General features: G+C 43.7%; 2 protein-coding genes across 7 annotated transcripts; one reads left to right on the top strand and one right to left on the bottom strand.

Annotated features, from left to right (window-relative positions):
• Positions 1-244: 244 nt before the first annotated feature.
• On the bottom strand, positions 245-8,694 carry LOC130604021 (vitamin D 25-hydroxylase). 6 transcript variants are annotated; one of them, XM_057418233.1, is made up of 6 exons: positions 8,562-8,657; positions 6,190-6,450; positions 5,429-5,570; positions 4,509-5,141; positions 2,670-2,999; positions 245-524 (listed from the first exon to the last, which is right to left on the bottom strand). In XM_057418233.1, the coding sequence occupies exons 2-6, from the start codon at positions 6,205-6,207 to the stop codon at positions 349-351; spliced, it is 1,299 nt and encodes a 432-aa protein (XP_057274216.1). In that variant the 5' UTR covers positions 6,208-6,450; positions 8,562-8,657; the 3' UTR covers positions 245-348. The 6 variants fall into 6 exon arrangements, with proteins under 6 accessions (XP_057274216.1, XP_057274218.1, XP_057274221.1 ...); XM_057418235.1 differs by lacking the exon at positions 6,190-6,450 and having other exon boundaries at positions 5,429-5,473; positions 8,562-8,694; XM_057418238.1 differs by lacking the exon at positions 6,190-6,450 and having other exon boundaries at positions 4,509-4,705; positions 5,429-5,473; positions 8,562-8,689.
• Positions 8,695-19,681: 10,987 nt separating this feature from the next.
• Positions 19,682-22,805, top strand: CALCA (calcitonin related polypeptide alpha). Its single transcript, XM_057418239.1, has 4 exons — positions 19,682-19,833; positions 20,916-21,011; positions 21,317-21,448; positions 22,262-22,805. Exons 2-4 carry the CDS (start codon positions 20,926-20,928, stop codon positions 22,458-22,460), a joined length of 417 nt encoding a protein of 138 aa, XP_057274222.1. The 5' UTR covers positions 19,682-19,833; positions 20,916-20,925; the 3' UTR covers positions 22,461-22,805.
• Positions 22,806-23,200: the final 395 nt, after the last annotated feature.

Genomic DNA, 23,200 nt, shown 5'->3' with positions numbered 1-23,200 from the left:
CATATTCTCCATGCTTATAAAAATATCCTCTCAAAATAAAACGACTTGCTAGATAATTAAATATTTAAAAGCTGAGTAAGAAGTTGGGAATTAAAAGAAGACTTCTGGAGTGAAAACGTGAACTTTAAACACAGGATGTGTTTCATGATCTTGGTTCAGGGTGTTTTTTTTTTGTGAAAAACAAGTAAAAAGAAACTATTAACTTACTTATGCACAATCAGAGTTTATCTGCAAGTCCTTTAAATTTTTGTTCCTCTGACATGAAGACATTTAGAAATAGAAGTCAAAGTAGATCCTCAGCTGCAACTTGGAACACTGTGTTTCACCTGACAATCTAGATCCTTGTCTTCATCGTCTTTCTGCACAGATGAGGTATGGCTGTGGTTGTAATGTCATGCCTAATCTTGGTTTGAGATCTGGAATCATGCCATGAGGAAAACACAGGTGAAATCGTTGTAGTAATGAAGTGAAAAACAAAAACATTTCCATTCGAGCTAGGTGTTCTCCAAGGCAATGTCTTCTTCCTGGATTGAAAAAACAGTTTTAGAAAGACTTAAAATGTGTTTAATTACATTTTCACTGTTATAATGAATAAGAATGGTTAATTTTTGTGTTCTGAGAGAAGCTGTGCAAAATTTGCAGTATTCTGTAGGAGAGGATTGGTGATAATTTACAGCAAGAAACCAATTTGTTCCTCTTACTACACAAATTACATCAAATTTATTTAGATAAGCTATCAGCTACTTGATCGTGTCTTGAAGTAGCAATCTAGACAGAAGATGTTTTAAAAAATGATACTGTGAATTTCAGCCCTTGTCCCCTACTATTTTGTTAATTACATCTACTGTCACTTGTTATTACCTGGCAATAATTACAACTTGGGAAGCAGAAAGATATCAAACAGATCTGGATAATACCTTTAAATATTAGTTCCCATTCTATGGATAACTAGTTACAGGGAATAAATGTGGAAGACACAGATGAATGGGTAACAACATCTGGAACTGGTAAGGTCGAACTGGCAAAAAGAAACAGAATGCACAATAAATTAATCATAGAATCATAGAATCATAGAATAGTTAGGGTTGGAAAGGACCTTAAGATCATCTAGTTCCAACCCCCCTGCCATGGGCAGGGACACCTCACACTAAACCATATCATCCAAGGCTCTGTTCAACCTGGCCTTGAACACCACCATGGATGGAGCATTCACAGCTTCCCTGGGCAACCCATTCCAGTGCCTCACCACCCTTACAGTAAAGAAATTCTTCCTTATATCCAACCTAAACTTCCCCTGTTTAAGTTTTAACCCATCACCCCTTGTCCTATCACTACAGTCTCTAATGAAGAGTCCCTCCCCAGCAACCCTATAGGCCCCCTTCAGATACTGGAAGGCTGCTATGAGGTCTCCACGCAGCCTTCTCTTCTCCAGGCTGAACAGCCCCAACTTTCTCAGCCTATCTTCATATGGGAGGTGCTCCAGTCCCCTGATCATCCTCGTGGCCCTTCTCTGGACTTGTTCCAACAGTTCCGTGTCCTTTTTATGCTGAGGACACCAGAACTGCACACAATACTCCAAGTGGTGTCTCACGAGAGCAGAGCAGAGGGGCTGGTCACGCTCCTTTTGATGCAGCCCAGGATACAGTTGGCTTTCTCGGCTGCGAGTGCACACTGAAGCCGGCTCATGTTCAGTTTCTCATTGACCAACACCCTCAAGTCCTTCTCTGCAGGCTATGTCTTTCTATGGTCTGCAGAGGTAGCCCTGGCAGTTAGCCTATACAGATGTCATGGTTTAACCCCAGCCAGCAACTAAGTGCCACACCAACCATCCCTGAGTAGTGATCCTGGCCAACTCCTCCCAGTTTATATTCTGAGTATGATGTTCTATGGTATAGAATTTTGGTTAGCTGTCCTGGCTGTGCTCCCTCCCAGCTTCTTATGCACCTCCTGACTAGCAGACTATGAAAGATTGAAAAGTCATCGACTTAGAGTAAGCACTACTCAGCCACAACTAAAACATCAGTGTACTATCAACATTATTCTCAGACTAAATTCAAACCACAGCACTGTACCAGCTACTAGGAAGAAAATGAACTCCAACCCAGCCAAAACCAGGACAACAAAACTATTTTTTTAGGTTGGTAATCATATGTGAAGCAAATTATTCACTCTTATAGGCATCAAAAGACAAATCCATAATGATTCGGGACTGTTAGGAGTATTTCCTTAGGGCAGAATGAAGTGCTGCATGCTGACTCCCAAGCTAGTTCTGAATCAGGTCTGCGGTTTCTGGTGCTGATATAAATGCTGAAATTTGAAAGCTGTTTTTTTAAATCACCTGTATGTAATGACCTTAGCAGCATATTACTGTTAATTGTGAAATGAGTAACACTTACGTGCTGCAAAGATATAAAATGTCTGGACTCCTCAGAAGACACTGTGCTGTCTTTTTTATTAGTTTATATATAATAATGAGCTCATCTATATAAAAGATATTATGCTAAAATATATTATGTCCAGAGTACATTACATTGAATATCTTTAAAATAGCTGTTTCATCAGAACTGTGGATACTTTATATCATTCTGTCCATTCCCGATTTATTGCCATGACTTCTATGTTATTCGTCTCTAGGTTTATGAAAAGGAACAGTGTAAGGAATCACTTACCTAGTGAAAAAGGAATAAATGCATCTTTCTTGACAAATTGCCCACTGCTGTCCAAAAATCTCTCAGGAAAAAACACTTCTGGATTGCTCCAATATTTTTCATCAAAATGAACGGAGTAAAGGTTTGTAATGACTGTAGTGCCCTCAGGAATAGAGTAACCACGCACAACAGTATCTTTGGAAGTTGCATGAAAAATACCTAGTGGAACTATATTACAGAATCTTAGAACTTCATGTAGAACAGCCTCAGTGTATGGCATTTTGCTTTTCTCTTCTAAGGTAGGCATTTTGCTTGGGCCGATGACTAATTCGATTTCTTTTTGAACTTGCCCTGTTAGGAACAGGAATAAAAGTTGATGCTTATTGTGTAATTTTTTTAAGCTATAAAATATATACTTTATGAAGGATACTGAAACGTGAAATATATAAAATATAGTAGACCGTAAGTTTTTAAATTCAGACTATACATTCCTTATCCTGCTAGAAGGAATTATTACTAGCATATATATATATACAAGTAATCTTCATTTCAGAAGTAATTTTCTCAGTAAAATAATGTTTTAACATACCTTTTTTCCTTGTATATCTTTTTTTTTCTGGAGCTCTTAAAACTAAACAAACAAGGAAAAGACTGCAAAGCTAGTTCTACTTGCTTAGCCAGATATTTAAACCAGCTCAGTGAATATGGGAGTTATAATAATGGTAATAGCAGCAATGAAAAAGCTTTGTCATCAACTTCTTTATCTAAACTGAATGATTTTCACTGCTTATAGCACGTCAGGCCTTGACATATATTATCATCATAATTTTGGTGGGTTTTTTTAAGTAAAGCTGTATTTACCTTAAATGTAAATATAAAATTTCACCTCCAATTTTAAGATAATAATTGCTTCCTGTCTACCATAAGAAGAAATATAATCTTTCCTACATAAAGATATCTGGTTCCTATGTATAACTTCAGATCTTTAAGAGCCTTACAGCTACAGGTAATAATGTTATCCCCATTCTGAAATGATGATAATGGTGAAATTGATGTTAGAGCAGTATTTTTTGTCAAAGTATAAATAGTAACTTTCCAAGTTATCTAAGGCTGCTCTTTCTCCAAATACTTAACGTCTCCAGTTGAACTAAGTCCTGCTAAGTTTTGATAGGAAAAGCAAAGTGGAGGCAGTGAAACAAGAAACGTGACCGTTCACTTCTAAAATCCAAATGTCTACACAAAATATCTGGGCTGACATTCAAACATCTATTGCTGTCTTACCTCTGAATGACTGCAACATCTTCCTATTTTTATTTTTAAATGCTATCTATTTTTGTTCTTCCAAAACTATAAATATACATGTCTGTAATACATAAATCTATTGTGAATTGAGACACTTAAGGATAAGAAGAAATGGCACCTAAATAGTTAACCACAACCTGATTTACATTTTTGCTGATATTTTTAAATTCTTATTTTATTAATTTCATATTTAATTGCATTTGCTTATTATTTACTAGCTACACAGATTAGTGTATCTACCAATCAATATTATGCATCACTACACTAAACTTAAATATATCAGAAATACTTTATTGAAAATATTAAAGCTTCATAAAAATATATTCACAAAATAATACGCAAAAATTTTATCACTATACTTAACTTTTGATGTCCTCTCCACCTGCATATAAAATAGGCTTTTTACCTCTACCCATAGTATGTTTGGTAAATAGAGTAATATATATAACCCTTTCTTTCTTTTTGGTTACAACTATGGATCACTGCACCACTTTGAAAAAGCATTTTAAATTTGCATTAGGAAAGTGTTTCAGTTCCTCAAAATACCAAAGTTCTTACCTTGAATGTTTGGATAAAGAGCCATAAATAATACTGCCCATCTTAAAACATTTGTTGTGGTTTCTGTCCCAGCTATGATGAGTTCTCCAACAGAGAAAATTAAGTTTTCTCTTGAGTATGTAGATTCTGGATCCTTTTCATTGCAATCCATCTCATCTAAATATGCATCTACAAAATGTCGAGGTGACTGAGGCTTCCTATTTTCAGAGACACGTACAATAAGGTCATGAAGAAAGTCATAGACTTCAGCTGCATTTTTAAACAGCTGCTGGTGTTTCCCAAATGGCAAGATACCAATCCAAGGAAAAGCATTATATAAAAATACAGAAGCACTAGCAGCTAATTCAATATTTTCACTAAAAATCTCAATCATGTGCTGAAATTCGGTATCTTCATACGTAAAACGTTGTCCAAAAATAATCAAATTCGTAATGTTTGAAACAGCATTTGTTATCAAGTGCTTTAGATCAAATGGTCTGCCTTTGTATGTATCAATGGCATCAAGAAAAAACATAGCTTCCTCCAAAATTTTGTGTTCAAAGGACCTTTGACCATATCCAAAAATTCGAAAGGTATTTACAGCTAATTTGCGATGTTCTGTCCATCCTCTGCCATATTTACTGTTCAGTAAGCCTGAAAAAAATATTTTGACACAGTGTTTTATGCAGTGTTTATTTTTCCCCCCATAAGATAATAAAACTATTTAACAAGACAAGAAAAGACAAAAAAATTACACACATCTTGCTATGGATAGTTCAAGACTGACAGTACTTTCCAAACAATAACTTTAAAGAAGCACCCAGTATTTTACAAAAGGAGATAAAGAAGTAGAGAAAACAGTAAAGCAAATGTTTCACGTGATCACAAGCCCATCTATTGGACAAAACCTACATTTTTATATAAAAGATATTAGTTCTTACCTCCCATGTTTGTCAGCTTCTTAAACAAGGGAAGAGATGGTCTGTCTGCAAAAATTTCACTTTGATGAACAAGGCATTCTTTTACTGCATCATATCCATTCAGTACAATAGCAGATATACCTCCGAGATCGAGACTGAAGATCTTGAAAAAAATAATAAAATGCTATTGCAACCAAATCTCAGGAACAAATAATGAAAACAACTAAAACAAGTAATAAAAATGTGAAGCCACACTACATACGAATGCAAACCAGGCTCAAATAAATTTCAGTAAGGCATACAGGTAATCAGAGGTGATGCAACTGTGGTATTAAACAGAGTTTGTTGTGAGCTAATTTACTCTGTCAAAGATAAAGGAAATCAGCCCACACTACATTCTGCACTTTGCTGTACACCTAAGTGACCAGCTCTCCAAAGTGAAGACTGGGGATGCTTTCATATAGTCATTAAAAAAACGTGAATTTGGCACAACAGTGAGCATTTTCTTGAAAAAATGTACTGTGTCCTAAGATGAGCATAGATAAGTATGTATTAGTATCAGTATATAAGTATATAACATTATTTGATATAAGGTACAGTTTTATGTGTGAACGAGAAATAGAGTGCATATATTGTCTACTTTGGTAATTTGCCATGAGTATTTCCACAGGAGGGAGGAAATCTTTACTACCGTATGATCTGCTCCTTCATGGCTGAGTAAAGGTAAATTCCAACAGCTTAATTTGGTTAAGGGCACTACGACTGAAGCTGTAAGTTCGTACCATGAAGACTTCCAACATGTCACTAAGTAACGGCAGACACAGAAGTGGTTTCAGTTGTGAAAACAACCAAGCTGCACCCAGTCCTTGCTACCTCTGAAACTGGACACCAGCTTACTTTGCACAGGCTCCCAAAGAATCATCAGATGATAGAAGTGAGAGCCATGATGACAGCCAACTTATGACAGCATAGCCCAGCTAGTCCCATCTCCCGTTTCCAGAAGTGGTTAGCACTAGATGCTTTGGAGAAAGATGCAATATATCCTGCAGAAGGCACATACAGGATAAACAAAATGAAAATCTTAACCTAAGTTTCAAAAATTAACACCGAGGCTAAACTCCAGATTGAAATCCTGTGCCCTGTTCAATATTTCTCTTAGCGTTACAAATCTGTAGGTTTTACCTACACCAGTCTCTAGTTTTTTCTTCATCTCAGCTGTTGACCTCCACAATATGAAATAAAGTTAGCCTATTTAAACACTCTGTGACAACTGGGCTGTCACTGAAAGGTTTGTCAAGCCCTGGAACAGCACAGCCTGCCTAAGGAAGTGGCTGAGGTATTTAAAAGACCTCCTGTAGATGTGGTACTTAGGGACATGGTTTAGTGGTGGACTCGGCAGTGTTTGGTTAATGGTTGGACTCCATGATCTTAGGGGTCTTTTCCAACCTAAATGATTCTATGACTTATGTTTTAGCAAACTTTGTATATTCTGTTATAATGGCTCTTCTTTTTTACAGGACAAGAAGACAGTCCCAATATATTTCTGAAAACTATTTGTATACTTTGATCATAGCCTATTTATCTTTCTTCCTATGTCATACAAAATTAAAAAAAAAAAAAAATCCTCTCAGTGTTTTTTTTTCAGAGCCATCAAAATCCTGATATGCCACCTTCAAGTTCTCTCAAATTCTGCAGGATCCTTTCTGACAGTAGGTGATAGAATTATATATAGCATTCCAGGCAAATAGAAAGCTTAGTTTATTTGTTGACACATTTTCCTGCTGGTTTCCATTCTATTTGTCCCTAGTATTCTGATTGAAATACATTTACTTTTTTCTATTGCCAAAATAAATGAAACAAAAGGAAATCCTATTCTTTTGTTTCTGCTATTTAGCAGGCTTTTAATTCAGGCACTTTTCTTGGCTTCTCATTCATGCCAAGACTGTGACTTACTCTGTTTCTACTGGAGGTTTCATAAATTATCTGGACAAAAGCTTTTGACAGACTTAAGTTCTCAAAACAGTTTTATTTGCCTGTGAGGGGTGTTATACTTAAACACCTCTAGCAGTTTGAAGGACATGATTTCCTTAACAAACCATTGCCTGCTGGCCACAAAGCTCAGTCCTTCACACACCTCCAGTGATAATCCTTCTAAGTAAAACAACACAGGTGTTATAAACAGTCTGAAGATGTACAGGCACACTGAGTGGCTGGCCAGGCTGTGTGCACTGTGTCTGTGTGTGTTCTGTTAGGTGTACGCACACAAATGCTAGCATGTCCCTGCCTTTCCCTGTCTTGGGTTTAACTTCTATGAAGCTTATAAGAACAGATCGGTTGCTTGAAACCAGTTGATGAAAAGAAACACATAAGAAAGAAAAATTCTATGCTCATGTAGTTATACTCATTGACTGTAAGTAAGTATTCCAAATACTCCACTGAGGGCACCTTCAAGGTGCAATGTGTTTTCAGCGAAAATGTTGCCTTATTCAAGTGCCTGCTATTTGGTGGTGGTACTTTTATTAATTTTAAAGCCCTTTCGGCATGCCCAAGGCTAGTGGATATGAAAGCGAGGTCGTTCCACTGGCAGCAGGACACGAGTGTAAGCACTGTACCAAAATATGACATAAACTCCAGAGCCGGGCTCGTGGACAGCTCCACTCCGCCCATCCTGCCCTAACCGGGGAGCTCGGAACGGTGACAACTCTTCTTTGACGCTCGTCTCTCCCTTTTCCCACAGGCAGGGCTGACCGCAGCACAAGTTTTGCCAGAGCCTGGCGCTCCGGACCCGCTACCGGCCGGGTGCGGGCCTTCTGCTCCCGCCAGAAGCGGGCGAGCTCCGCCAGCGGCACCGCTGCCACGTCCCCGGGGCGGCGCAACCCCGGTTGCCCGGCCCCGCGCTGCTGACCGCTCGCCGGCGGGGCGTGGGCACCCTGACCCCCTCCGGGCCGGAGCCAAGCGGCGGGACAGCTCCCGCGGTGGCACGCGCCGTGCTCCCGGTGCGGGTCAGGGCTCCGCGGCAACCCCAGGACGGCCGGGACGGGCACAGCCCGCCCGGTTGCTGCCGCGGGCAGCGCTGCCTGCCCCGTCCCAGCCCGCCCTGCTCCCTTTCCACGGGGCCCCGATGAGGCGGCAGACGCCGCCGGAGCGGCGGTACCTGCCCGTGGATCTGGCTCTGCCGCCGCATGTAGACGTGCGGCTGCTCCGCGCCCAGGGCGTGGATGTTGCCGATGAGGGGCAGCCCCGCGGGGCCGGGCGGGAACCCGGGAGGCCGCCGCTGCTTCAGCAGCTGCCGCACCACCAGCGCCAGCAGCACCGCCGCCAGCAGCAGCAGAGACACGAGCAGCAGGCAGGCGCCGCTGCCCGGTGCCGCCGCGCCCGGACCCTCCTTCGCCGGCCACATCGACCCGGCCGCCGCCGCCGCCGCCGCCGCCGCCGCCACAGCGCTTCCTCCAGGCACCGCCCCCGACCCACCGCCTCATTGGGCGTTGGCAGTTCCCCCATAGGCTCATTGGCCCGCAGCAGCTCCGCCCCTCGCGTCAGGCGGGTAGCGGGGCTAGCGGAGCCGCCCGTGGGGGCGCGGCAGTGGGTTGTCTCGGGCCCGCGGTGCAGCTGGTGGCACGCGGAGCTTAATGGGCCGGGCCGGGACCCGACAGGACAGGACAGGACAGGACAGGACAGGACAGGACAGGACAGGACAGGACAGGACAGGACAGGACAGGACGGGCTAGGACGGGCTGGGCTGGGCTGAGCTGAGCTGAGCTGGCTTCTGGGGCCTGCCGAGTGCGGAAAACAGGTCTCCGTATCCACGCGGGCTGCCTTTGCTCTTTTTTTTGTGGAGTCATGTTAAAGTCTCTACTTTCGGGTCTGTGAAGTGCTGAAGAAGCGCTGCTGATTGCGTGCTGCATGTGTTGACCTTGACAAGTGAGAATAACTAGAAGTTACTCGCTCGTTGTTCAGTCTCTGTGGAAGCAAAAATCCACAGTTCTGGGGTGTCTTTCCCAGAGCCTCTTGGAGCCTGTGTGGCCTTGAGTCAAGGCATCCCACTGTCTGTTTCCCACTCTGCCCTCTCCAATGACAGCACAGGAAATCTGTGTATCTGACCGATTTCTGCTAGAAGGCGGGTGTGTGGCAGCTTCACACATCATGCCCATCATTCCCAGTATTGCACAGCCTGTCCTCAGGCCCTATAAGCCAGCTAACAGCAGTACTGGAGGGCTGCAGCAGGCAGGAAGGGGGAAACGGGCCCAGCCTCCCTGCACAGGAGGAAATGTTCCCAATTCATGTGATCAAGCAGCAAGAAAATCACATACATAATATGTAAGGGCTATTGTTACTCAGTGGGATGATGCCTTGGGAAAGAAAGCTTGAGCTGCTGATGAGACCAAGGTCATTTATTGCAGAGCCAAGGAAGCAATGCTGCTATGCAGTGTGACATCCTGCTGAAATTTTTCATGCAAAACTTAGGTTTTTCTGATTTTGCTGTTACAGTAGTGCTGTTTTACAAGCAATTTTATGTTACAGAAGCACTTCTGCCCTGTGAAAATTTCTATGCTACGAGTTTCCAACTTGAGATTTCTTTTGTTGAATTCAGTATCCCTACATAGATTCATATGAATGCTAATAAGATCTAAACTGATAAAGAATTTATGCTGATGAAGCTCGGTAATAACTTGACTGATGAAAATGCACTATGTACTTGATAATCTAGTCACTGAATCCTTAATTACCAGTATCTTCCTGTGATGGGACATTCTGCTTCAGATGTGGTGGTACTGACCTGCGAGCACATGGCACAAAAGCTGAGGAGGACCCCAAGGTGCTGCTCAGAAGGCAGGTGGTTGAGAACACAAACAGTGAAGGCTGTCACTTTGGGAGTACAAAGAGGAGGTAAGAGTGGTGGGTGCAACAGGAGAACAAGGAGGGGAGCTGGGAAGTGACAAAGTACAGCTTTTTGGCTGGAAATCTGGCTTCAGGGCAGTCAATCTGGCTATCTGGGCACTTGCTGAATAAATTGAGAGTGAGGGTATGAAGTGTAAAGACAGAACAGGATTCAAAGAGTGTACTCACTCATGTTTGCCTAGGTTGGGCAGATTGAGAAGGAAAGATAAAAGTCACATGTATGTTACAGAACAATACACCAGTAACTTTTAATGAAAGCAAGTGTGACAATGCTGACCCAGCTTCCTCAGCCACAGTTGCTAATGCCTTTGTGTTGTCATGCACTGACATGGAGTTGTTTGGACCAGGGTTTGTGCTGGTTTCTGTAAGCCAGTAAAGAGACAATCTTTAACTTTCAGGTGAATCTTCATGCAACAAATAGTTTTATTTGCCTCAGCATCTTTCTTTGTCCCAGCTGCCAAATGCCTGTAAAGCATGTGTCAGTGCCAGCCTCTTTTACCAAATCTTACCCAGTTTGTCAGAGTACAAAGAAGCAGCTTGAGCACTGCCAGAGGTTTATTTCATTCTTCTCCCATGTTATTTCTTCATCCTTTCTTCCAGTATGATACTGTTAGGGGGTGTCTTAACTGAATTACTTTGGCCATATTTGCAAGAAATGTGAATATTTCAATATCAGAGCCTTAAGATTTCTCACCAGAGAGCAAGAGATTTAGGACCTCAGCTTGGCTTGAGCCAGAGGAATAATAAGGAGAAATGGCCGAGGATTGAAACAAGACACACAATGTGCTTAAGAAGTTGTGCTGAAGCAGGCAAACTCAGATAGATTAAAACCTGATTACTTACACACATTTAAACAAAGAGAGGTGTTTCCAAACACTTTAGATCAGCATATTCAGGTGACTAGAGGTACACAGATTGGCTGGTCAGAAAAACACTTCAAAACAGTGTGAGAAAGACTAACAGCCTACAGACAATTGTACAGAATTAACTTGTGAGATTAAACTGCTCTTGACTATACTGGAGTAGAAACATTAATGTGCCAGATTATTGGTGCATTTAAGGTTAAAGTATGGTGTACATGCATACTGTTATTAGTGCAGTCTCAGTTAGAAGGATGTAAAACTTTCTGTAGATAAGCTCCTGTCTTTGGAAAAAAGAGGTTGGCACTTCATCCTCTCATCCTTCCCTCAAAGATACTTGCATAGTTTCCAAAGTGTCTGAGGAAACATAAGAAGAGGTACTATCGCTTTGATGGTTTTACTGCTTATCTTCAATGTTCTGTCATTTAAGTGTGTAATACTTAGCATGCACTCCAAGTTTTAAATGATCATGATTTCCACTGCGTCTATGCAGGAAAAGAAAGGAAAGGTGATTGACAGTTTTGGCAGTAAGTGTTTTCAAGGGGAAAAACAGGGAAAAAATGAGCATATGAAAGACCCAAGAGGAAAAAAGATACAGAAGAAAAGTCCAAATGTTTGGCTAGAATGGAAGAAATAGATTTGTATGGGGGAAAAAGCAGACAAGATTTAGCAATTATCTTCAAGCAGGGGAGAGAACAGTCACCACTAACATTACTATAGTGTTTGAGCCTTAGTGATGGAGAAGAGATGGTGGTGATATCCATTGTAACAGAGGAAGAGAAACAGAAGAGCATGACTGCAGAACAGTGAAATCCATTTTGGTCAAGATAAATGGAAAAGGTGGTGAATCAGCCAAGTTTAAAGATCCAGGAACATCTAAAGGGTGCATGATTAAATGGAGAAAAAAGAGGACCAGCATGGATAAATATGACAAAGTTGTCAAAAGTAAGTGATAAATAAACCCTTGTGGACAGATGAAATCACTTACGAATGCAGGTTTAGGGATGCAAGACTTCAATGGCTATTCAAGGGCAGGATTCCTTGCCAGTTTCTGACTGATCCTTTTGTGTGTGCTGCTTCTCATCCCAAGTGTGGGGGCAGCTTGTACCAAATTACTCCTTTGGGAAGGTTTTACTCATCTTAGTCATGGATGATCAAATGGCAAACTTGTAGGATGTGTAAAGTTTTTTTGATTTCAATTATAAAAATTATATCTGAGTAAAAAAAAAAAAAAAAAAAGCCATCAAAGCAGGTATCTTTATTAAATGCTAAAACATTCTAGTCATCAAGATTTACAATGACTTTGCATTGTAAATTCTATAAGGAGAAGTTGGAGACAGTCAAGTAACAGGAAATGATTGTGTTCCTGCCTTCTCAAGAAAAGCAGAAAGCAATTATTTCATGGGGAGTGACTACACATTTATGTATATAGCTTTGACTTTTGAAGAAATGAACTGGCAAATGTGGCTGTTCTTTTAGTAATGGTGTTAAGATCCTGATGGTTATTATCTTGCAGTCTTGGAGAAAAATTAACTAGTTCCCAAATTCCATTAAATATCTCACAAACTTTTATTCAGCTATCGTTTGAATCAGGCTTTGGTTTTCTTACTTTTTAGTGCTGACATTGTTGCTGCATTTGTAGAAAACAAGGTAAGCTTTGATCAGGATGAAGTGCTTTCCACTCCTGTAACAATGTCTCTTGTCCAGTGAAGTAATGTCATACAAGAAAACAACTTCTTTATAGCCAGAAATGTAAAGATTTTCCTCCTTTTCTTTGAGGGTAGGGCAGGAAAAAGAAAGAGATCTGTATAGTTATATCCAAAGTAAGCATGCTTCTCAGTGAGGAAACTAATTTCATAAGCCTACTGACATGTTTAGAGTCATGTGTAGATGTTACCTATCACACTTATGTTATCTCTTTATAACACATCTTTATCATCATAGCAAACAATCAATTTCTATGTTACAATTATCTCCTTAGCTAAGACTAAGATAATGTTGGTGCTTTACAGAGTTGATAAAACAGAAAACCACATCTAATGCTTTCCCTTGTGAATTTGGTGATCAGTTGCTGAAAAAAAGCTCTTTTTCTCAATCACAGTCCTACTGTGCCTGAACATTTTCTTTTTGTCAGGCAGATGCAGGAAGCTATGACACTGGCTTAAAAATTGTAGCTTCAAAAGAGTTTGGGCGTATTTTATTTGCTGGCTCTTTCGGAGTATATTTAGGTCAATTTTATGCATAAATTGAGAAATTTATGTTTTTAATTGTTAGTCTCATACGACTATTGGTTCCCAGAAACTGCTGTAAGTAGATTAGCGAATATTATGTCGTAATAGCCTTTGCCTTCATGTACTCTTTACCAGCACTGAAAGGGGAGAGATCTTTTTTTGGTCCTGGATTTAGCAGAAGGTACAAGCTAAACTGTTGCCCCTGCACAAGTTCCTTTCTCAGCCAGCTGGGAAACAATTGAACCTGGTCCTCCTCACGCAGAGGGCAGCAGGGATGTATTGATGTACTGCTGTAGTACCTAACAAAGCCAGGACAACTGAATGATCCTGGAAGGGACTGGGAAGAACACCGTTACACTGTGGCTTATGCAGACCTCAGTACTACCAAGAGAAAGAATGAAATGATGACATGAGATCTTCCACCCTTCTTATATCTTGTAAAGAACAAGCATGGGATCACCCTAAGGACTTAAGATGTAATTTCTCACCTATTTTTGCTGACATGCTCTGATGATGTATAAGATAGTAGCATAACACTTGTGCAAGCAATCAAGTTTTATAACAATGCTATTGCTTAACAAGGTTAGTTTTCTATTCTGAGATTGTTTTCCAGATAAGGAGTTTGTTCAACTCTTGTCTCACCTTCAGAATGCATAAAACTAAAGTGGAAATAGATGCCAGTTTTCAAATATTTTCAAAGTGAGATTTTTCTCCATAGTTCATCCCCTTTGTGCTACCCTGGTAATGCCACAGGTCTCACCCTGGCTGTATTTGGTGAGCTGTGAGTTCCTCTGGAGGGATCCCCCATTTCAGCCTGTTGGAGGTGCAGCCTGAGAAAGAACGAGGTCAGGCTGGAGCATGGCTGTTTTGGCAGTTGTTAGAGGGTGTAAGAGTGTTGCCAGGTAACATGAGATAGGGCTTGATCCTCTGTGAACCTGCTTGGAGACTGAGCTGTGGTAATGTGGGACAGAAGACAACTAAGCCACAGCCAGCTTCGTTTCCCTGTGGGTCTGCCCCTTCTGCCTTGCCAAGCAAACCTCAGTGCAGGACAGTGTGGCCCAGTTTTAAGAGATTATTCTGTGCTGGATTTTGAGTATATACAGGAGACTACTACAAAAGCTACTGAACAAAAAAATCTTAGTGGAAATGTTTCAATGAGAATAAAACAGTGCAACACTGATCTTCTGTTGAAAATGTCCCCCGTACATCAGTCTGGAAGCTTTTAGAAGGCATTTTGGAAGAAAATGTGCTTCCAGACTGATTCATAGGTTCCTCAGTAATTAGTTCAGCAGCTGTTTCACTTTCTCAGAAGTAGTCACTGGAGCAGCCTAAACCCAGATTTAATGTCCATTAAAAAGGAAATGCTTCAGTGTTGGAATCTACATCATCATTCTTGCTCTCAGGGAAATACTGCACTTTTATAAAAAAAGAGTCTTTCCTTTTTGGGCCAAATTCAAACTGAACTACAAGAGAGACAGGTAAAATATTAATTGTGTTGATAAGCTCAATGTGAGCTTATTGTAAAACTGAAGATGGCCTGTTGGATGCTACGGAAGCAGAATTAAGGAAAGGATTAGACCAATTAAGGATGCAAGTTTTGCAAAAGCAAATGTTAACAAAAATTTGGGTGATCAGTAAGGTGTTATGTTGTATTTCAGAGTTTAAGCCAGTCTCTACCTATTAAAATTACAGAATTACAGAAATTGGAGGTCAAAGATATGAAGAGAACGTATTTAGTTATGTTCCTTGCCTAGAGCTGATCAACTATACCTGTCATTCCTGACAGATGTTACACTACTATGCCATAAAACCCTCCAGTGCAAGATATGCCGTAACTGCAATGCAACCTATTCTTACATGTAATTAACCTCAATTGTAGAAAGCTCTTTCTAATCTGTTGCATCTCCTTTGTTGCCTTTTAAGCCCATATATTTCTGTTATTTTGAATCTAGTACCATAGTGTAAAGTATTAGTGCTTCATGGCAAGTATTTCTATTTTTGTTATCCCATAGTCTTTCTGTATATTCATTGTTTCCCCAGTCTTTGAGCTTGTTCTCTAAATCATATTATGGGATCTCTGATAACTCTTACTGGCATTTCTCTGGAGCTTCTCCAACTCACCGAAGTCTTTTTGGCATGCTGTCCTGAACAAAGGACACTTGCAGGTCTAGATCCTACTGCAACAAGCAGAGTGTAAGGATTACCTCTCGGGCCCTAAGCATGATACTCCTGTTTAACATACAGCTTGCTTTTATAACAGCACCATGTTGTTAACTCTGCCTTAGTTACATAATTTCCTGCAGAGCAGATTACAATGAAATAATCTGTTGGAAGGATGCTTTCACAGGAGCTCAACAGTGCTCACTTTGCCCCAGGTAGCTTGTAGAGGCTTCTTACGTGGCAGTGCTTTCTGGCTGTTTGAGGAGACAAGATCCTGAATTAGACACCCCAGGCATCCACCAGAAACACCTATAAGTAACTTCCCAGCTTTTCCTCATAAAGTAAAACCATGTGATTTTCACAGCTGCCTTTATCATAATTGTCCCTATCTGAAAAAGGTGCAATTATGTACTGTGAAGAACAGGCTTAGAGAGAGCAGAGAACTGAATCATGCTTACCTCCCTCTTGAAGAACTTACTGTGTCAATGGATTGTAGCATTGTCACTGTTGACCCTTTCCTTTCTGTAGTGTCCCTTCTTGTCAGATATAAACCATTCTTGGGAAGAGAAATTTTGTCCATGCAGCTCTCTGTCTTGTCTATCTTGAAGAATTACATTTTATTATTGAACAAAAAATCTTAATACAACATATAGATGCAATGTTTTTGTTGTTGTTTAACAGCACGTCAGCTGGAAACAGTTAACTTCACTGCAGAGTCTATGGCTTGATGATAGAATGGCAATATTTACAGTAGAAAAAATGGTTGCACTTTAAAATGTACTGGTTAAATAATATCTAACAGTAGAATACTGTAAGAAGTTGTATTTAATGTAGAGAAAAAAAGTAACTTTAAAATAGGACAGCTTTTTCTTATTGCGTACAAATTAATTTATTTGAAGAGGAAATTCCTTTTACGTGGAGCTGCAGGTTGCATTAGATCATCTGATTTCATAAATAAACAGATAAATAAATCCAGTAATTCTGTAGCTCTTCATTTTATCTGCTTTGAACCTATACACACTGATTATTTTACCTGATACATTGAGCAGAACAAGCTCCTTGGAGCAGATTGTTTTTGTAAATGTCCTGCTTTCTTAGTGCAGTGCTCCAAAATATCCCTCTGTGCTACTTTTTCCATGGATATTTAACCTCTAGTTTTGGATTCATCCATCAACAGGAGACCATTATCCTGTGACTCTGATCTTTGTCTTTTCTACAGCTTCAAAAATAGACAAACTGATCAAATGCCTTTCTTCTCCATCTTATGTAGAAAGGAAGAGAGGTTTGCAGAAAGAAAATATATCTGGTGACACCAGATGACGTATAGCTGAGGGGAACAAACAGGACAAGCCTTCCAGCTGGGAGTCCCTCCATGAGCTCTGGCAAGAAGCAGCAGAAGTGCTTGCCAACATCCAAGTGCTATTTCATCTATACATGCACAGAAGTGGCATTCGTACCTGTTGCTTTAAATTTACTGGGGTTTTTGTCTGTGAAAAAGTGGAAATACTAGCTTCTGAAACTGTAATGGCTGCAGGCTCCAGCCCGAGGCTGAGTCGCACTGGCAAGATAAGGGCTTGAACTGCCTGGCATCAACCACAAGATGAAATTTCACTTTCTCCTCCCTGAAGCACCGAAACATGCTATTACACCAGACTCGTCTGCATTTTTTAAGGTTAAATCAGGAATACTTTATGTGGACAAGAGTAATTAAATCCCCTAAGGGAATGCGAATGATTAACAACACAGGATGAGGAGAAGGGACAGTGATGTTAGAGATAAATATCTGACGGGAAGCCTAGTCAAGTCCCTACACTTTATTTCTGGTGGTGTAGCTGTACAAGTCAAGTGAAAACAGCAAAAGCGATGCTGAGCCGGTTCTTTAGGTGCCACCTGATGTTTGTAAGTGCAACCTCAGAAAAACAAGCTTGAAAACCAGAGCAGGAGTCGGGCGAACGCAGGAGATTTAAAATCAAATGCTTAAACTGCTTCTCCCGGGGGTTCCCGTGGTGAGCGTACGTGCGATGGAGCTGCTCTTCACAACGAAATGTTGAAGTTGCCAGTGCGGGGGGAGGAGGAAGCCTCCCAGGGAGGGCAGCTGAGCGGCGACCCTCCGGCGAGGCAGGGCAGCGGGCGGGAGGAGCCTCGGGGCGAGCCCGCACCGCGGCGGGCACTGTACTTACAGCCTCCGAATGGTGCTGGGTGCACGGGGAGAGCTGGCGCCCGTCACAGTCCGCACCCTGGGCACCCAACCGCCCTCCCCGCCCGCCCATCGCTGCGGCAGCGGGAAAGCGCGGCAGGTAGGAGCGCACGAACGCCCCCACCCCGGAGGGCTGTAACTCATGAAAGGTACTCAGATGTGTTAGGCAATAACAAACCACTACTCGTCACCTGGAAAAACAAACAGACAAAATCCCAGAACCCCAACCCCGAGAACCCAAACGGTTTTGCAATCGTCGTTCTGCAACCCGAGCGCGGAGAAGAGGCGCCCCCGGCCTGGGGTGGGGCGGGGAGACAGGCGGCAGCGGCTGCTGCACCCCTAGAAGCGCACAGCCAAGGAAGGAAGCAGAGACCCCCACGGGGTGATCAGCGACCCGCGGTGTCGTTTTCACTATGTCCGTGCTCCTTTTTAAACTTCAAAGCTAAACTCGCATCAACAAAGCGGCACCGGCCCAGCGGTTCCCCCCGCGGCTGTTCACCTCCCGGTGAAACGCACAACTCCTGCCATCGGGAGCCACCCGTGACCTCGGTGTCTGCAAAGCAAAAACGAAAAAACGCCGGGGGCTCCCCGGGAGAGCCCCCCCAATTCATTTCAAGTGGCGAAACGAGCAATGTAACTGCGTTCGATACCTGCCCCACTGTGAGGCACGACCCGACCGCGCAATGCGCGTGGGGCTCCGCTTGCTGCGGTATCCCCGCCGGGGCCGGCGACACTGACCGCAGCGGAGCGGCACGGGCAGCACTCACCGGGTGGTGCCACAGCAGCCGGGGACGTGGAAATCCAACGGCTGCGGAGGGGAGCGAGGGACGGGCGGAGCCGCACCGGGCCTGGCCGGGGGACTCTCACCGGTGGCTCATACAGATGCCGCCGTCCTCGGCAAACGCCCTACGGTGGGCAGGGAAGGCACCCCCGGCTCCCGCGGGCCGCTGGAAGGGCTTTCTGCTTCCAGACTCTGCAGAGCAGCCCGCCCGGCCAGCTCCCTTCCCCTGCCCCCGCCCGCCTCGGCTGACAGCTGTGTTCTCCCACCCATGTCGCGTCGCATCTCCCCACTGCCGCCCCCCCGCCGCCGGGCGGGTACTTGCCGCTCCTGGGCAAACAGGCCACCGGGGCAAACAAAACATCCTGCGCGGCAGGTGCAGCGCCGCTGCGCCGTGACAGAGGGCCCTCCGCGGGTGATGTATGGGCGGCGGGCAGCTGCCCGGTAATCCCCGCCAGCGGGGCTGCACGTTGCGCCGGGGGGAGGTGACTCTCCCTTCCCCCGTGCCTCTTCCGTGAGCGGAAAGGCGCTGCACCTGCCCTTGGAGTTGTGATGATAATGGTCCTAGAGCCCCGGGGTACGCCAAGGACCGGTCCCGCGGAACAGCTCGCTGCCGCCGCGGGGCCGCTCGCAGGTGCCAGGGGTCCCTGCTCCGGGCGGAGCGGCGGAATGCCGGCCGCAAGCCTGGCGGAGAAGCGGGGAGCCCGGGGTGCGCCCCTCAGGCAGGACTCAGAGCTGCTCCGCCAGCCCCGGGGAGGCGGCTGCCGGGAGCCCTTCCTGTGCGGTGTCCCCGTCGGCAGCACATCCTGCCCGGACCCGGTTCCCGCGGGACCCCAGCCCGCCCAAGCGCAGCTGCTGTCGGGGCGGGTGGGTGCGACCGGGTTCCCCGCTGAAGTCGCTGCTGGGCGGGCGGGGTATGGGGGAATCCCGGGGAGGGAGCGCACCCGCTCTGCAATGCAGTCCCTCTGCTGCAGAGGTCGCCACGCGTGAGCGATCCCGCGGGGAGCGGGGCCGGGCCGCAGCCCTGCGTCCTGAATGGCCCCCCAGTCTCCTCCGCAGTGCCTCCCCCCCCCCCGACGGGGTGTTTTTGTGAATGGGACCTTCGTGGAGCGGAGCATGACGTCATTACCGAACCGGGCTTTGGCGTCGGGCGGCCGAGGCGGTGATTGGCTGGCGGCCCCGCGCGGGCGCCCACGCAAGCTGCAGCGGCGGCAGGTATAAAGCGGAGCGGGCGGGCGCAGAGTGGTACGGCGGATCCGCGGTTCAACCGGCCTCCTACTCCGCCACGCTCCGCCCCGCCGGTAAGCAACGCACCGCACCGCTTCCCTGCCTGCGGCAGGTAGCGTAAGTCCCGTTCTATTTCCCTCCCAGGATGCGGAGCTTTGCCCGCGGCCGTAATGCCTTCTTCATTCGTGTGTTTGTGCACGCGTGTGCAAGGAGCGTGGGACAAAGTTGGTCCTCGGTCTCTCTGTTCCTTCTTCCAGCCGACACGGCGTGGGGTGTCCCTCTGGGTGGGCGGGCGGGCGGTTCGCCGTACAGAGCTAACCCCGGTACCCGACCGGGTGCTCCTCGCGGGGGACGCGTGGGAAAGCAGGGCGTCCTTCGGGAGGGGCCTCGTGCCGGTGAGCCCTGTCGAGGGTTGGAACCTGGTGTGATTGGTACTTAAGGATCTGTGTTAGATCAGAGTCTAAGACATTGATGCTGTGAGATAAAGAGGTGTATCTCAAAGCAGATATTTTTTTTTCTTTTTGTATAGGTTTTGTACTTGTGACTAGATTTTAACTTATTCTGGTTTTGGCCTCAGAGTAGAAATAGCTATTGAAATTAAACTATGTAATTCTCATAGTGTAATCTGAACTGGGATATTCCTTGCCAGGAAGCAAGCAGTTCAGGTAAGGTGCTGGCAGTGGCACTTCATTCTTAAAAATATTAAATACTGACAATTTCTTTATTTTCTGATGTGACTTGTGTCCCAACGCTATACCTGTTCATGTCAGATGCACTATGACATTGTATGCAAGAGTTAATCAGAGAAACGTGTTTTCCATCGGTTTGAGGGAAAGTCTGTAGTAAGTTGAATGCAGATGGCTGTACAGAACCGCAGGTCTGGAAAGCTGCATTTATATCCCCTGTAATAGTGCTAAGTTATCTTAATCTTTTTGAGAAAACCAAAGTTTTTGGTTTTGACCAAAACCCAAATGATTACTTTTGACTGGTAATAGCACTATTCAAAAGAAATGGAAAGGTAATATTTAAGAATACTAAAAAAAGGCTGTTAATATTTGTGTTACTCATGGCTAAGAAGTGATGACCTCTTTGGTGGAACTTGCAGGACTGAGAGGGTTGGAAAACAGCCATTTCTTGATGTACCTCTTTCTTGTAGAGAGGAAATCATGGTTGTGCTGAAGATTTCATCTTTCCTTGCTGTTTATGCCTTGGTGGTGTGCCAGATGGATAGCTTCCAGGCAGCCCCAGTCAGGTAAGAAGCTGGTCCTGTCACTGTATCTGAATGGTATGAAAATACTTGATGTTCTTTAGACACCTAAGAGGGGTATAGACTTCAGTGAAAGAGAGAGCTGGCTTCTTTGATGACATTTTTGGCACTGTGGCTTTTTTTAATATATAAAACATCTGATACTGTGCATGAGGATGCTTTCCATATTCACACCTGTGAAAGACACTGTCAATGACATGCAATACTGTGTGACAAACCCCTCTCTCCTGTGTGTGGTTCTCTGCAGCAATCTGGGTTTTATTCACCCTGTTTTGTTTGCCTCTGCTTAGACCTGGCTTGGAGTCCATAACAGATCGAGTGACGCTCAGTGATTACGAAGCTCGGAGATTATTAAATGCACTGGTGAAAGAGTTCATACAAATGACAGCAGAAGAGCTGGAGCAAGCCTCTGAAGGGAACAGGTAAGGACTGCAGTCCTGAGGCAGAAGAAGGGCAGTGGAGAATGTTATATGGTTTGTACTTAGCAAGAGCAATCTGAGCAGATGGTCTGCAGGTCAGGATTTTTTTTCTTTTTTTTTTGGGGTTGTGGCTAACAGTGGTCACCTAACTGGTAAAGGATGATACTGCAGAGACATCTTAACGTTGGTATCAGGAGAACGGCTTCCATCCAGTTAACCTATGTCTGCCTGTCTTTTACAACTGATAGTGGAGGGCGACTTGAGCTTGAATGAGAGGGTTATGTTAAAATATGACAGCAAAAGGTACGTCTTCCTAGTGGGAGTGCTAGGGGCCATTCAGTCACTCTTGGATTCTCTGTCGCAAAAGTGCATGCTGTTGTAAGGCATGGTAAGTCCCTGGCAGGGGGGATGTGTTCCTCCCAGTGCACGCAGCGCTGCTCTCCCCTGTAGACCAAAGGCATGCAAGAGCATTTGCGTTATCCTAGCAGGATTTGTATTGCAAAGCATGATGGTGATGTATGAGAGGCTGAACAGCATGCTGAATACATGGGAAGTAAAACTGACCTCTGACTGTGAGCATCCAAAAGGCTAATGAACTTGCTTTTCAACAAAGTTGAATTCATTGAAAGACAGCGTTTTTCTTCAGACTGCATTTGTATGAACTTTCCTTGCATGGAATGTGATGTGGAGGGTTTATTTTTTGTTTTTATTTTAAGTTTACTAACTGTATGTATGTATTTCTCTAGGGAAGAAATGCATGAATGTGCATGTTTGAGGTTTCTCTTCCTTTGGGCATGTTTTTTTTTCCCCCTGCAGCCTGGATAGACCTATTTCCAAACGCTGTGCCAGTCTGAGTACTTGTGTGCTGGGCAAATTGTCTCAAGAATTGCACAAATTGCAAACTTATCCTCGCACTGACGTCGGGGCTGGAACTCCTGGCAAGAAACGAAATGTGCTGAGTGACGTGGAACACGAACGCTATGCAAAATATGGGGAACCCCTGGGAGACAACTAGACATGCTTATTTCTCCCCTTTTCCCTTTTTTAACCTGATGCATGTGGATCTAACTTTGATTGCTAACTTTGCTATGTTCTTTTGGTTCTGTTTTTGATGGAGAATGTTTGAGGTGGACCTAATGTTAGGAAGACAGGGAATGTAACATGCATACCAATCTAAGGGGAAAAAAAATTAATAAAAATGAACAGCACTTCCTTGACATTTCAAATGATTTTCTTAGACTCTGATTAAAAGAAAATAATCTAAACAAGGCTTTTCATTTCTGGCTGCTAAATGTACAAGTAGGCTCTTCTTTTGTGCTTGCCCATGCATTTGTTCAATAAACCTATTTTTCTATAAGGATTAGATCTGCTTGGTTTAATAACTTGTTTTAGAATGTGAGATGTCTAGGTAAGGCTAGAAAAAACATACAAGTTCTTGTTTAAGTGCTCAAGAGAGGCAATGCTACTAATTCTGGACAGTCTAGAAGAACTTAGAAATTGAAATTATGCACATACATTTGAAGGTTCTAATGTAATCAGACATGTGTGTAATACTGTTAGCAAGGATCCTGAGAAGTAAAGGAATCAGGAAAGGCTCATACAGATTTGTTCAAGCAAACTAGAAATGTAAACCAGTTTTAAAACTGGGTACTGAACACTTCCAGGTAAGAATTTTGTGTTATTTCCCTTTTTCCTTCTTACTTTACAATAGGTCTTTACACTAGTATAATTTAAACTTGGGTATCTTTATAGTAT

This window comes from Pezoporus wallicus, unplaced genomic scaffold (assembly GCF_028554395.1).
Source record: "Pezoporus wallicus isolate ANWC-B61680 ecotype Strahan unplaced genomic scaffold, APGP_CSIRO_Pwel_v1 contig_2025, whole genome shotgun sequence".
Classification (NCBI taxonomy): Eukaryota; Metazoa; Chordata; class Aves; order Psittaciformes; family Psittacidae; genus Pezoporus; species Pezoporus wallicus.
This window is presented reverse-complemented; position numbering and strand designations above follow the sequence as displayed.